Source organism: Fulmarus glacialis, unplaced genomic scaffold, assembly GCF_000690835.1.
Source record: "Fulmarus glacialis isolate BGI_N327 unplaced genomic scaffold, ASM69083v1 scaffold31766, whole genome shotgun sequence".
NCBI classification, from domain to species: domain Eukaryota; kingdom Metazoa; phylum Chordata; class Aves; order Procellariiformes; family Procellariidae; genus Fulmarus; species Fulmarus glacialis.
The window spans coordinates 785-17,228 of record NW_009219272.1 but is presented as its reverse complement, the minus strand read 5'-3'; the positions used below and the strand labels follow the sequence as shown (position 1 = coordinate 17,228).

At 48.0% G+C, this 16,444-nt stretch overlaps 1 protein-coding gene across 1 annotated transcript; it reads left to right on the top strand.

Annotated features, from left to right (window-relative positions):
* Positions 1-217: 217 nt before the first annotated feature.
* LOC104078609 (coronin-1C) lies at positions 218-15,849 on the top strand (the record flags this gene model as incomplete). Its single annotated transcript, XM_009580306.1, has 9 exons — positions 218-366; positions 8,108-8,237; positions 10,000-10,181; positions 10,770-10,889; positions 11,540-11,644; positions 12,833-12,978; positions 14,252-14,309; positions 14,401-14,646; positions 15,350-15,849. Coding segments are annotated over 9 exons (1,256 nt in total), but the record flags the coding sequence as incomplete, so codon positions are not given.
* Positions 15,850-16,444: the final 595 nt, after the last annotated feature.

Here is a 16,444-nt window from a genome sequence, read left to right as displayed (position 1 = left end):
GGGGAGCAAAGCCCTCCCGCGCTGAACCTCTGAGCCCTTGTCCTGCACCGTCGGGAGTTTCCAGCTAGTCGGTGCTGGAGAAGAGTCGCTGGTTCATTTCCTCCAGTGATAAATGAGATGATTCCAATTTCATGGAATTGTGGAGGAGTTAATGGGGAATTAGGAAGCATCTTCCTCCGCTCTGTGGGACGTGCTCTGTGCTGTTTGTGTATTACAGCTCTCTTCCTTGTTTCCCCCCTTCAGACAGGCAGAATTGACAAGTCCTACCCAACAGTGTGTGGCCACACAGGACCGGTGCTGGACATAGACTGGTGTCCTCATAATGACCAGGTCATCGCCAGTGGCTCTGAGGACTGCACCGTCATGGTAAGTGCATTTAATTTGTCTTGCGGGGTGCGTTTGCCTCACGCTCAAAATGCTGCTGCAAATGACACTTGTATTTCTAAAGAGACCTCCTGTACTGACGCCGAGGGCAGAGCCCTTGCTGATGGGAGAGTGGTCATGGGCGTTCTGCAGACCACATTTTGTCTCGGCTTAAGAAATGATGCTGTCTTGGCTGCAGGACCTAGCTAAAAATTGGAGAAAAATAGGAGAGCAGGCTTTATTACCTGCATAACAGCAGAATTTGAACTCACAACTGCTACTTTCTTCTCACGTTATGTCAGAGAAGGTGCAACCTCAGACTTCAGAGAAGAATCTCTTCAGCACTGAGATGGCACTTTGACTAGCGGACTTGGCCTGTCTCTTCCTGGCTTTGTCTTCAGTTGCTCTTCCATTTTTCCTTCCCTTGGGGATTTGTCTGGTGTTTGGGAAGAGGAAAGAGAAGCAAGAGTGCCAGTCAGTGGTGAGGTGTTTTGATCTGTAGTGCTTTGCAGAAGACTGAGATGGTTCCTTACCTCAAATATCCTAATGGATGTAGTGGTGTGTGTTGGGAAGAGGTGGGGATTGGAGGGGAGCAAGCCCATCAGGTTGCAGAATTGCTTCAGCCCTTGATTTAAGGGTGACGCTTTCGTTTTTTCCTATATCTACAGGTTGTGAGTAGATGTCAAAAGGTTTTTTTAATAAATAAAAAATAATCCAAATTCTGCACCTGCCAACCTTGGTCCCGAGACCTATTTTACCTCAGTCAGAGCCCACTGAACAATAGACGACCTTGCTCCATGATGGATGTGGAATCCTGTGTATGCAAACACAGCAGAATAAGTGAAAGAAAATCCTTGTAAGATGAAATAATGCCAAATAACTTCAGTGATCTTTGGCCATATTTAGAAATGCTGTAGGCTGAATGTTATATTGAAATCTTATTATAGATCATGTCAGATAAATTCCTTTGCTTCTGTTCATCGTTAAAATGTTTGGGAGGGGATTTATCCCAAGAGGCTTATCCTGGGACAGCTCTTGCCTGTGATCTCTCAGTCTTGGAAGCTGAAGCATGTTAACAAAATGTGCTATATTTAATATTAAACAAAACAACAAGCTTCTGTGTTTGTAACATTCACTACTGGGCTAGAGCTAAGCTTTGAAGGATGCAGGAATGTTCCTCCAGAAACTAGGATCCAGAAGGGCTGCGAGTTGGAAGGAGCGGTCTCTGAAACATGAGCATCAACAGAAGCAGGCGAAGCTAAGGTCCATAGCTGCCTTTTTGGAGGCAAAATAAGTCTCTAATCCAAGTGCAATGAGAAGTATGTTGTGAGGCTCCAGAGGGATTGAATTATGTAGAAAAACCAACAGTGTTCAATTACAAGTTGTCCAAATGCTCCTAATGTGGACACAAACTGTCTGCAAGAATCTGAGCCTACAACTGCGCAAACAAGCTCCGTGGGGCGTGGGTTCACGGTAGGTTGTCTGCTCGGCGGTTGCTGCTTATCCGCATACGCTGAAGTGAGGGGTGAGCTTCCCCTCCGGCCCTGCAGGCAACACGCATGTCATAGAATCATAGAATCGTTAAGGTTGGAAAAGACTCTAAGCTCATCGAGTCCAACCGTCAACCCAACACCCCCATGCCCACTAAACCATGTCCCTAAGCGCCTCATCTACACGTCTTTTAAATACCTCCAGGGATGGTGACTCCACCACTTCCCTGGGCAGCCTGTTCCAAGGCCTGACCACTCTTTCAGTAAAGAAGTTTTTCCTAATGTCCAGTCTAAACCTCCCTTGGCACAACTTGAGGCCATTTCCTCTCGTCCTGTCGCTAGTTACTTGGGAGAAGAGACCGACCCCCACCTCGCTACAACCTCCTTTCAGGTAGTTGTGGAGCGCGATGAGGTCTCCCCTCAGCCTCCTCTTCTCCAGGCTAAACAGCCCCAGTTCCCTCAGCCGCTCCTCATCAGACTTGTGCTCCAGGCCCTTCCCCAGCTTCGTTGCCCTTCTCTGGACACGCTCCAGCACCTCAGTGTCCTTCTTGTAGTGAGGGGCCCAAACCTGAACACAGGATTCGAGGTGCGGCCTCACCAGGGCTGTATGGACAGACGCGATGGTGTAGCTGGCTGCGAGTGTGCACACTCGTGTTCAAGTATGGAGCCTGTTGGTGTCACCGTGTCTTGAGTGGAAGGGAGCAAGCAGCTGGGAAGGTGAAATAAGTGAGTCCTTGCTGCTCTTGAAGGAACAAGCATATGCAGCTCATGATTTGGAAGATGTTAGGGGCGTGTTAGCTGGAGGTTTAAAATGCAGGGAAGCTGAGTGCCAACAGCAGAGATGAAGAAAGCAAAGAGGACTGAAGACGTAAGTTGAATCTCCTGTTAAGTATCGCGTAACTTCTGATGGGAAATGATGTATGCCAAATCATTTGGGACAGTTGTTAACTGGGCTGGACGGAGCTGGAGTATGTAAAGAACAACCCTGGCCTGGACTATTTGGAAACAAACTGGATGAGCTAATGAGCTTCCCATTTTTAATTGCTTTTCTGTCCTGGCACGGGTAATTTAGCATCCTGTTTTCTTTGCTTTTCTTCAATAAAGGTTTTGGAGTCCTGCTTCCTGAACAGCCTGTCACTGAATAAACTCATCTTACTTTAAAGGATATGTGGTTGTTCGTCAGCTCTGAACTCTTCATTAGCTGACATGAAATGAGAAAAAGTGATGTGGTAGAGGAAGTCACGTGGCTTTCTGCAGAAGTGCCAGCTGCTTTTAAAAAAATACCATATGTTTTTAAAGACCATCTGTGCCTTGGCACTCAAGGATTTAGGATCTTACCCTCTGCCACAACAGATCTCATCAACGTCAGCTAGACACGTATTGAGGGAGAAGAGCATGGCTTTGAGATGCTATCTAACCAATGTCTCCGAGATGAAGAGGGCTGATTCCCTGCAGCCATGACTTTGAACTGTCTGCAGCCTTTGTGTTGCACAAGGAAGGTTAACTTGGCCCTTTCAAAAGCTTAGAAGCATTTTCATATAAATAAAAACTCAGATCTGTAGAAGGTGGAAATACCCTGTGAGCGGCATATAAACCTCGGAACAGGTATTGTATTTGAGGTCATTAGACTAGGGATTGAAATAAGGGACTGGGAAAGAAGACATCTTTTTCTGATACTGCTGGACTTTGTAGTTTGGACAGCTTTAGAGGTTTTTTAACTATTTGCAGCTGCATTGAGATTTTTCTGATGAGAGGTACTTGATAGGTGTGATCTGGCGGTTTCAGTGGTAAACTCACTAATTCTGCTGTCACATCAGAAACTATTTGGAGGTAGAGAAGAAAAAGACAGTGGGGGGCAATGTTTAGGACAGCTCACCCTTGCAAGGCCACATTTGTGCGGTATAAGCATATAACTGTGATCCCAGCAGAAGAAAAAGTAGAATGGACCTCTCCAAAACACCGCCTGCTTTCTTCTCTGTGGGAGCGTAGGCTCGTGGAGGAGCGAATGCTCTTCCTTCGTCCCACGCTGGCTATTCCTCGGGGCATGTGTTGGCCTCTGTCCCCTCCTGCCCTTGCCAGTTGGAGCGCGAAGCCAACAGATTCCTCTTGAGTTGGCAAATACAACTCACTTGAAGTGGTTCGAGATATAATGAAATATTTGTAGTCTGCAAGTGTTCAAGTATTTCTTCTTTACGCCTTGTTCCCAGTTCTTCAGAAGGTGGCCTGTTTCATACATCCAGCGTAGCGCAAGAGCCCTAATCAGGCAGGCGATGCCATGTAGGTAATGGCAGTAGCCTCTCTGCCCCATTTGCTGGTTTTTTGCCGAATTTCTTTCTTCTTTTGCAGAAGAGCGGGACGGGGAGTCCCCATCTCCTCCGCCCTGAATTGCTCTCAGAAAGACTTCCTTTACAAGGCCGTGGCACGCAGATACCTTCTGTGGCCTCTTCTGGTATTCTCTTTGAAGAATTATTTTCTTGTGCCAGCAAATAAGGAATTACTTAAATATTCATGCTTGATATTCTGCTGAGTGACTGTAACATACTGCAGGTTTTTTAATTCAGCTGGAAAATGTTTGATTATATAAAGGCTTGTAGATGGTATCAGAGGCCCTTTTCAGATATGGAAAATTTGCTTCATCAGAAGGTGAATACTAATGAGTTAGCATGTAATGGCCAGAGTAGAGTTCATTTAATTGAGCAAATTGTTTTAAAAATTAAACCAGAGCCCTTGCAATGACCTGGGGCACCAACCTGTTAGCAGACAGTTAAGACGTGGTACCAGGACAGGATGGGCTGGCTGTGGAGGAGGTCTTACAGCTGCAAAAAATGGATGCACAAAGTGCCTTTTCCTGCAGTGGTACAAAAGCAGGGACGTAGATAAAACCCAGGGCTCAAACTCATTTGTTTCCTCCTGTAATGTGAATATAGGAATTGATGTTTTTTCTAGAAGTTGACTTAATCTTCTCTGCAGGTTGGTGCAGAGCCAGAAGAGACAGTTTTTGACTGTCTTTAAAGGGTGTAAAAAAAGTGCTGAAAAAGTTTGCTTTATTTTCTTTCTCACATGCTGTTTATGCAAAACCTTTCCCTCCTGCTCTTCCTCTGAGACCCAAACCCCTACACACCACCGCGGCGTGACTTCACTTCCTCGATTGCAAACAAACCAGCCATGTTATCTTAAAAAAAACCCCACAAAACAAAAAACAAACCCAACCCAAAAACCCCCACAAGCGGGAGAGTTGGCAAACTGTTACTGATGTCCAGTTAATCTTGCAATATTTTAAGGTTTCCTTTGTCTCCTCATCCTGAGTCCTCACCTTCAGCAGGCTGGGTCCTGCATCCAAAGCGAAAGTTCCTTAATTTGCCCTGTGGATCTAATTTCATCCCACGCTGAAGACAGACACCCCACCCTGTGCAGGAATGAGTGGGCCAGGTCGCTTGGGAGAGTACCCTGACCTTTCACACTCCTAGCTTTTTTTTGCAATACCAAGCAGGATTATTAGGTCAATAGTTTCTGTAATCTGCAGAGGATTATGCTGGTCTGCAGCTGCTGTAAACTATAGGGGCTTTCCCTTAAAGAAAAAAAAAATCTGTCTGTCCTCTGGAGGCTTTTAAAAAATCCTTTTCATTGGTATTTTGCCTCTGATACCTCCCTTTCCTCCTCCTTTCCCCCTGCACTTGCTGGCTCACGTTTAAACTTGGTCCTGGAGTTTTCTGGCACGCCAGTTACTTTGCTACGAAGCCGCGCTTGCACAGAAGGATCCCTGCACCGTTCCCAGCTGAGACTGCGCAAACCAGAAAGGGGGATCTCGGGGACCCGCTGCCTTTGCTGCGGCTGCCCCTCGGTAGGGAGGAAGGTTGGCTGCAGGGGTAGAAGCTGCCCTCACCCTGCTGCTGTCCCTGCGTGGGTCTGCAGGTCACGCTTGGCCCAGAAGCTCGTGCTGCTCCTGGGTCTTCTTGTGAATAAATGCAATTTTCAAAGCTGCCCTCACAAAGAGGATGAGGCTGAGTGAGTTGGGGCAGGCCACTTTATCACACCATTTCTCTCATGGGACGAAATGGCTGTGTTCATCAAGGCTTGCTATTTTTAAGGGCTCCTCAAGACTCTGGAATAACCAGATGTCTGGCTTCCTGCGTAATCCTTGGTGTAACATCAACTTGCGTAGGTCAGTCTTGGCTGTCGCGGCCTTTTCGTCTAGTGGAGTAGTGTTTTTGGTGTTTTTTCTGTTTCACATCCCCACATCAGCTGTGCCTCAGCACCTGCCTGCCAGGCAGAGCTGTCAGACCCGAGCTGCTCCTGTCGAGCATCCTCTGCCCCTGCACTGGTGTCACCTAACGCTCTGCTGGGCACCTCCCATACTTCTGCTTCAGAGCCCCTGGCTCTCCTGCATTGCCTCTTCTGCTGGGGTCTCCTAGCTCTCATGTTCTCTTTCCAACTTTCTTACCGGTTTTCGGCAGCATTGCATCAGTGCTTACAAGCGTGAGGATTTGGAGGTGGTTCATCTGAGAGACCTGCATACGGTTATGACGTTAAGTGCAGGCACCAGTTTTAGCAGACTGACGTTGAAGTTCCCTGTCAGCAGACATGTTTTAAACCGTTGCTGCTGTCAGGTTGTTATTCCCCGACTGGCAAGAAGAAAGCTGCCTCTATAAGAATTGATGGCTTTGTAACCCAGTTTTATCGTGTAATGGGGCAGGTGAAATGTTCTGTTGCAGTTCGCAAGGCATGTTGTGTGAGAGCATGCTGTGGCTGCAGCCGCTAGCAAAGCTGGTGTGGAATTGGAAGCGAGCAGGATGACGTCCTGCTTCTCCAGGCTGAACAGCTCCAGATTGCAACCCAATTTTTAAAACGTGATTGCTGGTAAAAGCCTCGGTTTATGTCATCTTGTTGCTAGCACTGTTCCATCAGGCAGGAAGAGGCAGAGGCATTTTCCACCGTTGCAGAGAAATTCTCTGCTGAGGTTGCGTGCCCGTCGCAGGTCTTTCCTCCTGGGATGCTGAAGGTGCTGGGAGGAACGGCGCTGAGAGCTGCGTCGGTGAAAAACGAAATCATTTTAGGGTTATTTAGAGGGTTGCTGGTACGCACTGAAAATTTTTGCATCTCGGGGGATTTTATTTAAGCAGCAGCCATCCCTGCGAGAAGGGAGAAACTGGGATTAGCGCAAAAATCCATGTCGCCCTCACGCATGTCTGTCTGCCTCGCTTCCGAAATCCGCTCGGGTCGCATCTGCTGGCTCTGACAGCTTGCTTGGGCGTCGTGGGCAGGGTCTGGCAAGCCCTATTCCCTAAGTCCAGAAAAAGCAAACAATAGAAGGCCGAACAAATGTGCTCTAATGCTGCCACCTATCTATAGGCAGCTATAATTGCTCACTGATGGGCTTTCTGTTTCATTTTTTAATGCACTATATATAGGTCAAATTCAGTTCAAAGATGATTGTCCAGTGCTGAATTGCAGGAATAGTTTTAGTAGGGCTAATCCTGCCTTGGGGCATGGGGTGATGGGTTTTGTCTCTCCCATCCCTGGTCCCTGCCGATTGCAGAAGCCGCCTCCTTCGCTGCATAAACCTGCTCTGACTCCGCAGCTGGAATTCCAGTGCTCTGCGATCCGTGGGGGTCTGTTCCTTCTCCTGATGGCACTTTCCTGAAGATGCTTGCAACAGAAGGGTTGTGTAACCAAGCAGGCAAGAAGCGAACAGGCAGGTTTTTGCATTCGAAGGTAGTTTCTGCGACACTAACTTGGGCTGCTTTAACCTTTGCCAGGACCAAACTGCTCTTCCCCAGTTAAATGGCATCTGAAAGGAGGCTCTAAACATGTGAAAACTAATTGCCGGTATTTCTAAAGAAATAAAAAGTAGGCACCAGTATAGCTGAAATATCGTCCCTCTGAGGTACAAGCATAATTTGAAAAGACAGCAGCTTGTTCAGATGGAATTTGAGCTGCAAGGCACAAATTTTGTTGAATCCTTCTCAGGCAGCATCTGAGGTGAATGGATCAGCAATAACGGGGCGTTTGCAGCCCAAGTAGCCGGTGGTTATGTGCTGGCAGCATGAGCTGGGAAGGACGTTACGCGCAGATCAGCCGAAGGTTTATTGGTGGCTGGGAACGATTCCCTCCCCGATTCTCTCCTCCCGTTTATATTGAGAAGTGACAGCTCGGACTTCTGCCGCGGCATGGCGCAGGACGCGGGAAGCAAACGAGTAACGCGTTCTTCAGAGGGGGTGGCCCTTGGCTAACCGTCTTTCCTTTCCCCTTTCCAGGTGTGGCAGATTCCCGAGAACGGACTCACCCTGTCCCTGACAGAGCCGGTGGTAGTCTTAGAAGGCCATTCCAAGAGAGTCGGCATTGTGGCTTGGCATCCGACGGCACGCAACGTGCTGCTCAGCGCAGGTACGGTGCGTCAGGGCTGTGGGGTCAACGAGCATCTCTCCCTCGCGTTTTGCTTGCGCACCAGGTATTTTGGAGAAGAGCTTGTTGACTCCTTTTCCTTCTTTCCTTCTGCTTAGGGCCGGTGAATCACAAGACTAATGGCAGTGCCTGGGACACCGGGACACGTGGCTCACAGCCCCCTCCTTATCTTGGCCTTTTATTATCTTCATTTTACAGGGACAAGAACCAGGAAATTGTCTGGAGGCATGAGTTACAGTATTAAAATTGTACCAGCCTTTATTTGATCTGCGAGTTTCATCCACTGATAACTATTTACATCTGCACTCTCCTCATCCCTGTTTTCATATACTTTTATAAAAGGCCCAACTGTTTCTCCTTCTCACTGATCCCTGCAAGGTATCCCAGAGTCTGGCTGTTCCTTCCACAAGCTTTCGTTTTCAGCATTTTCTAAATTGTCTCCTTGACTGGTACGGTCTATGCAATGAGATTCTTTTGACCGCTGAAAAACAGTCACATTGTTATGGAAATAAAATGGATAAGTCATTATCCATTAGTATGGTCTCAGGCTTTCATAGCATGACCTTTAGGTTGGAGACCCGTAAAAGAAGCCAGTCCTTTCAGCTGGACTGTCAGATGAGCTGTGTGTTTTCTGTGGACGTAAATGCCTCTGAGGTACCAGTTTGGTTTTGATCTGGTTTCCCCAAAAATGCGTGGAGTTGCAGACCTTGTGGCAGTTAATGTAATGAAACTCAGTGTGAGAACATACAGAAGAAGAAGGTGATTTTTCTTAGGTAGCTTCCTCAGACTTCTGAACTCACAAGCAGCAAGTTATGTGTGTCCAGGCAGTCTGGCCAGGATTACTCCTACGAAACACAGAGGAGAAGGGATGCTGTCAGGTCATTGCAGTCTCCAGGGTTCCTCCTGGTGACAACAAACTGATTTTGGATGTCTTTCATGCCCTTTGGGAGTTCAGACTGATTGTTATCTTTTGCCTCTTTACATGTTCTCACCCCTCTGGAGCCTTAGGAGAAGATGCTCAGTCACACATTGTGCTTTCCTTCCTTTACCTGGTCCTCCAGTCCTTTATTTTGCTGTCATCTTATCTGAGGCTTTATTCTTTGTCTTCTTGCTGTCTGGTCCTTGAACAAAACCACCCGCCTGGTGGTTGTAGTCCTTGTGAAACTGCTGACCTCAGCTTTTGCTGCCTGCCATTCTTTTTTCCCTTTGTTCTGCTCTTTCTCTTGCTGTCACTTGCCTATTTTCCATCCGTGCCACTTTTACTCTTTCTGCCACAAATCTCTCTGACCTGAGAAGGCAATGACTGGCTGCCAGCCAGTATTCTCACGTATAGAGTTGTAAGAACATCGCCTCTTTACCCTTGGCAGCTCTTGCTCTGTGGTCCTGCAGCTGAGCCAAGACGCAAGAGCTCCTGCAGAAATCTCCTGCAGTAGCTGTGGGAGCAGTGCCCAAATCCTCCCACATAAACTGCCTTTGGGAAGCTACAGCACCTCTGAGAAGGTGCTCGATGCTTTCAAGGGAGGAGTTTTGTGCCTTCTCTGGCTGCTTGGTCCCCGCTCTGAGCCTGTATTTGAGTGAGGATGTGCTGCCTGGAGCTCCGCGTCCACGATGGTGCACAGACCGCGTTTAAGAGACAGCATCTGAGGCGTCGGAGCTGCAGCAGGTTTTATTCCTTGTTCCCTGCTGCTGGCTTTTTTTCTGTGTACACCAGCGTTGTGACTTTAGCTGTTATTTTCTATTTTAGGTTGTGATAATGCAATCATCATCTGGAACGTGGGAACAGGTGAAGCCCTCATAAACTTGGATGACATGCATGTGGATATGATTTACAATGTGAGCTGGAATCGCAATGGCAGCCTAATCTGTACAGCTTCCAAAGACAAAAAAGTTCGAGTTATTGACCCCAGGAAACAAGAAATTGTTGCTGTAAGTTTGTGTGATAATTAAAGAAGCAACTGGGTTTTACTCCAGCAGAGAGTTAGCGAGAGCGTATAGAGAAAAAATCTTCTTGCTCAGTATATATACCATGTTTAGTCATGTTTTTCAAAGTAAGGAAAAAATTACAGAAGAGATAGCAGTGGTTGAAGGATTTGTCTGGGTTTATCGGGATTAGTGTTTGAACTAGGATTTTAGGGCTCAGTTTTAAAACCTGCAGGAGTGTAATTCCACATCTAATCCTTTTGTATAATTACAGTTCCAAAGTTGTGTATGCAGAGCGGAGATTTAGCAGCCTGCATATGTGTCGTAGCTTGCAAAGAAGTCTTCCTTCAACTTTGCAAGAGTCTGATAGGCAAAGCTGAAACGAGCCAGGAATGACCACTTCTTTTGTAGTTTAGTAAGTGGTTTCTTCCCTCAAGCATTAGGCAAAGATAGTTGGATGTTGCTCCATGTAGTTGGCATCCTGCATGGAAGAGCAGTGTGTCCTGCCAGCAATTCTGTGCAGCTAGAAGAGAAGCCACCACCAGGTGGGCTTTTCTGTTCATTGCTAGAGGCTAACCTGTAAATCTCTTTCAGGAGAAGGAGAAAACCCACGAGGGAGCCCGGCCCATGCGAGCCATTTTCCTCGCTGATGGAAACATCTTCACAACTGGCTTCAGCCGCATGAGCGAAAGGCAGCTTGCCCTTTGGAATCCAGTAGGTTCCTGTCCCAGTACTACTTTGCTGTTGTAACGTCCGTTGAGTTACTAGGCCAGACCTGCAGTCACCCACTAAATTCATAGTTCGTGTATTTGAGCATGTTCCCTCTTCCATCTACTGCCTGCTCCTACGCGGGCTTCCTGTGCCAGAAGGTATTGCCGTTACTTAGGCTGGATGTTCGCTCAGTAAAGGAAATGAGTTCTCTTGTACCAATCCCTGCCTCACCAAGAGCAGCGATGAAGCTGGGAGCTGCACGTTTGAAGTGTCTGAGAAGATGTACACAGAGAGCAGAGCGGCTGTGTGAAGGTCACTTCATTCTATACGTTATATGTGCAGAGCAAGACAGCAACAATCCCATCGTGCTGGCACAAGACTTTCCCTAACATGACTGTGTCACATCTTTCCCTTGACTTTGTGAATTGTCTTGGGTCCTGCTTTTATTGCATTTTGTGATTAAAATGTCCTTGGGGAACGAATAAGCTTGTGAACATTTACAGTATTTGTCACTGCAACACACAGATCCTTCAGGGTGGTAAAGACACCGCTGCATGTTCACTAGCTACAAAGAACCGTTAATAATTTAGATGCTATGTTAACATGAGCTTTTTCATTCTTCACTAACATCACTGGCATTTTTTTATTTCCAGAAAAACATGGAGGAGCCAATAGCCCTTCATGAGATGGACACCAGCAACGGGGTCCTGCTGCCGTTCTACGATCCAGATACCAACATTATTTACTTGTGTGGCAAGGTAAAGAGAAGCTTTTGGAATGACTGGGTGTGTTTAGAGGGACACTCCTATTGAATGAATGATGCCTGTGAAATATTCCCCAAGTGTCTCGATTGAGAAAGGTAGAACCAAAAAATTAGCACCACAGCGATGGTCAGGGCTGCAGACAAATCAGGCCGCTCTGAAATCGGTTTGATCCTCACTCTGCAGGACTATACAGCCTGTGAAGTCTGCCCTGTGGAGGTCTGGTATGTAATTGGATGTTTCTTTGAGATGGATTTACTTAGGTAAAGCTGCTCTTAATGCAACAAGTCAGATACCGCCATCAAAACATCTCTTGTTGATGTTGACTCGAATGATTGTATGTTAGTGTGGGAGGAAGGTACGTTCTAGATGTTATCCTCCTTGTGCTTGAAGATGATGGAGCATGTAGCAACACTCACTGTAATTTTGCAGGGTTATATAATAGAAAACTGGAATCGCGTGCTCCTTTCTAAAAGCAATTTGTAGGCATTAAGTGCTCCAAAGTGCCCACTTCTGATGCTGCAGCTTTGGACTTCCTACAAATAGGAGCCAAAGACAAGATGAACAAGTAATTACAAAGGAGGATCCATACAAGTACGTTCAAGAATCCCATCTTTGTAAGCAGCTAATGAGAAATCCTTGGTTTATATCTGCTACCTCTTCTGCTGTTTCAGAGATGCTAGTATAGTAGAATTGCCTGGAATCAAACTGGTTTATAACCTTTCTGCCTGACTGTGGCAGAAAGTTTAGCTTTTCCACAAGAGGAGATGTAGAAGTTGACACCCCCAGTCTTGAAGCGTGAGCTCAGGTCACTGTACCACAGTATTTTGAAGAACAGCACTTATCGCTGAGAAACTGTTCAGCTGATGTACTGGGGTTGCAGTAGGGACCTGCTGTATGGTAGTTCTGCTGATGCTGCAGGGATAGCGGGAGCACAGCAGTGTGCTGTCTGATAGCGACTGCTGTGAGCAGCCTGAGGTGAGACATACTCGACTGGTAAGCAACAGAAGTTTTAGCTTGAAAAAACATAGCTATAAACTGCGCATTGCTCTGCGGCGGCGTTCCTGGAAGGAAGGGCTATCGGGTGAGCCGATGGCTGCCTAGCCTAGCAGGGAGCAGGCGTGCGGGCACAGGGAGCGCTGGCCCCTCCAGCCTCTGGAGTTGTCCTCCTTTCATTTCTTGCAGGGTGACAGCAGCATTCGCTACTTTGAGATCACGGACGAGTCCCCCTATGTTCACTACCTCAACACCTTCAGCAGCAAAGAGCCGCAGAGGGGCATGGGGTTCATGCCAAAGAGGGGCCTTGATGTGAACAAGTGTGAGATTGCCAGGTAAGGAGAGAGGCTGTCAGGGTGGGGGGTGTCGTCTTAGCAAGCCACCCCGTCGCGAGCTCAGCCGTTCAGAAATGGGAAGTCCTGCTACGGCACCTGGACAGGGCAAGCCACGTTCCTACAGTGCACGTCAGCCAGCTTTCTGCAGGCGAGGGAGGAGTACGGCAGGCGGGGAAGGGGCTGGGAGCCCTCTGTAAAACCCTTGCGTGTGCTCCCTGCTGGCAAAGCAAACGCTGCTGGGTGTAGGACCCCGCTGTTGGAAAGATCTCCCTGCCACACTGCTGCTCCTGCAGTGTTTGTTGGGACCTGTGACACGTTCCAGCCTAAACAATTCCATGATTCTATGAAGCGATACTTGTGCTGGGCATAACATGATAGAACCTCAAAATATGCTGGGACTAGGCTGAGTCTGTTATAGGTGAATCAGTGATACCTAGCAGAATACATTCTCTGCAGAAAACCTAGCATCAGGTCGGTTACAGCGTACGCTGTCAACATATCGGTGGTAAACTTCTGGTGCCTAAGTCTGATACCCGTCTCCAGCTTGTACACAGCAAGCGGGTTGGAAGCTGTTTTCAGGAATTTAGAGAGTAATTAAAAAAGCAGCGCAGTGAGCAGAGCACAGCTGTGATTCAGAAAACACAGCAAAGGAAGAACGCATCTCAGGAAAGCAGGTTTGTGTCGCTGCAGTGGCTCCTGGCACACCGCTGGTAGGGAACGTGCTGGTGTTGCCCCTGAAGCCTTTTGATGTTCCTTTGATTATTAATGAAAGCAGGAGCCCCTGAAAGGGAGCAGAGCCTGCACTTGCCTGAAGCACGTGAATATTTCAGCAGCAGTGCCCGGTGGCCAGGCTGAGGACGTTGTAGTTTGTGGCACTGGCCCAAAGCAGGACTGCAAGGGGTGGCCGGAGTGTGGAGGCACGTGTGAGCCGTGAGCAGAAGGCTGGCTAGTGAAGTACTGCTGTGGTGCTTGTCTCGACGGTCCGAGCAGTGGGCTGTGCCTCGCTGACAGCCCCTCCTGGCCAAAGCGCGACCCTCTGAAGTCACCCGGTACCTAAGAGGGGAGCTTTGCACGCACCCAGGTGGTTTTCTCCAGCCCTTGCAGGGCCCTGCAAGCCCTAGCGCAGCCCGGCTGTCACTCCTTAGGGTTGCTCGTTTCCCATCGCCTCTGTCTCCCGGCACGCTGCTGCGTGTGAGCGGCAGAATCGAGGCCACCTTTGCACGGCGTCGGCTGTCCTCACGTCTAAGTCGCACCTTTTCTTTTTCTTTGAAAGGTTCTTCAAGCTTCACGAGAGGAAATGTGAGCCCATCATCATGACAGTTCCTCGAAAGGTGAGCCCTACCTCCTGGTTACGTAGTTTGAAGCCAGCTCGTGCCTTCCAGCCCCAAAGCACTTGACCAATTCATCTCTTCTGGCTTGCAGTCGGACCTCTTCCAGGATGACCTGTACCCTGATACAGCCGGCCCAGAAGCGGCTCTGGAAGCAGAGGAGTGGTTTGAGGGGAAGAATGCCGATCCCCTTCTCATCTCCTTGAAGCATGGGTACATTCCGGGCAAGAACAGGGATCTCAAGGTGGTCAAGAAGAACATACTGGACAACAAGCCTGCCGCAAACAAAAAAAGTGATCTCATAAATGCTCCAAAGAAAGCAGCTGATGCCTCAAATACTGTGAGTAAAATCCACAAGCTTTTGGGGATGATGGCCTGAGACGTGATTACTGGCATGCTGCATCTTCAGAAATAGTTATAACAAAGCTCAAGCGTGTAGGACTCAAATACCCCGGGACTTGGGTGCCGGTGGGTGACCTGGAGTTGAGGTGGTACTTGAGTTGTGGCATTCCAGGCGAGGTTTCTGTAGCTGTGGAAGATTACTGGGAATTGTGACACAAAGGAAAGCTTGGCTTGTTGGTCCAACCACCCACCTGCCTGGGACAGCTTCTGGGCACCTCTTTTTTGTGTAGCACAAACCCAGCACAGACAGTGGGACAAATGAACCTCAGACTGTGCAGCTCCAGAAGGAGATCGTACACGTTCATAATTGGGGGCTGTAGCTAATGTGTGGTGTAGTAATGTGCAGAGAGGTGGAAGTGACAGCTGTCAGTCAAGTAGGTCCTTAAACGCTGTTAAAGAGCAGATATTGGTCCAGCATGTCCGTGAAGCTTGCACTGCTGCCGCTGGCAGTGCTGGTCCGTGCCCCGACCATCACAACCGCCGCAGTGCCTGTGCCAGCCGTGCCGCTTGCCTGCGCGCCCCGGCGCGCTTAGGGCTGGCGAGAATCCCATCCAGAGGAGCCCCTTGCTTTGAAAACTCCCGCCTGCAGAGCACGTCCCACCAGCTCTCCTAACAAATACGTGTCTTGTCTTGTCTTCCAGCAAAACGAAGCCAAATTGGATGAGATTTTGAAAGAGCTGAAATCTATAAAAGACACGATCACCAACCAAGACGAGCGCATTTCCAAGCTGGAGCAGCAGATGGCAAAGATCGCGGACTGAGCGGGGCGAGCGGCGCTGGCCCCACCGCCAGCCCAGGCACATTCCAGTTCCCCAGTTCGGCAAGCAGCAGCGTGCAGCATTCCAGTACGAGCTTTCCTGTTCTCCTAAATTCACGTCAACGAGAGCCGATGATTAAAAGCCAAGCTTTTTAGTGAAAGATCTTTTTTTTTTTCTCTGATGTTACAATGAATTTATGTGACTCTGTCAAACAAGTCAAAAAGAATAAGTGCTACTTTTACAGTCTTTTTTTTTTCCAGGTGTTATGAATTCTTGAAAACAAGTCCATTCTGACTTTCAGTGTTGTGCCCAAATATCTTTTTCTAGATTTAGGGACCAATGCCACATTGTTCTTAACCATTTTTTAAAGTTTCCAAAAAAAAAAAAAAAAAGTTGCTTTTTATTTTTCTTATTTGCCACTTTGCAGTATTTGTGTTTTACCTTTAAAGGGACAGCACTGCGTGTGTGGACGTGCGTGTGTGCGCGTGGCGGGTGTTTATACTGTTCAGAGAACAAAACTGAAGCTCTTTTGTATAAATCTTCAATTTCGAACCATCAGATCGGTTTCCTTTGCAGGGTGGCTGAGGCTGCTGCTGAGACCCCTCAGAGATCGTACAAGCTGCCTTTCCTGCCTCCCTAACGTGTCCCCAGTTTAAAGAGACAGTTTAAAGAAAAAAACCATAGTTCTGAATGAGGTGATTCACCCCTTCTCCTTTTATGCCCTACAGAACTTTTAAACTAGCATCATGTTGCCCGTTTAAAATAGTCCCCTGTTTTGGATTCCTCTAGCCGTGTCCAAACGGGCATGTTTTACTTGCCTTTTTATTTTTTTATTTTGAGGCAGAAGTTACCTTCATGCAGGAAATGTTTTTACCTTTATCCATGGAGTACGGAGTTCAAGGTGCGCCGTGGGAGACGCGAGCCGTGGGACGTTCGCAGTCCCCCGGTTCTCCGCGGTGTCCGTTTCGGCTGTATGCG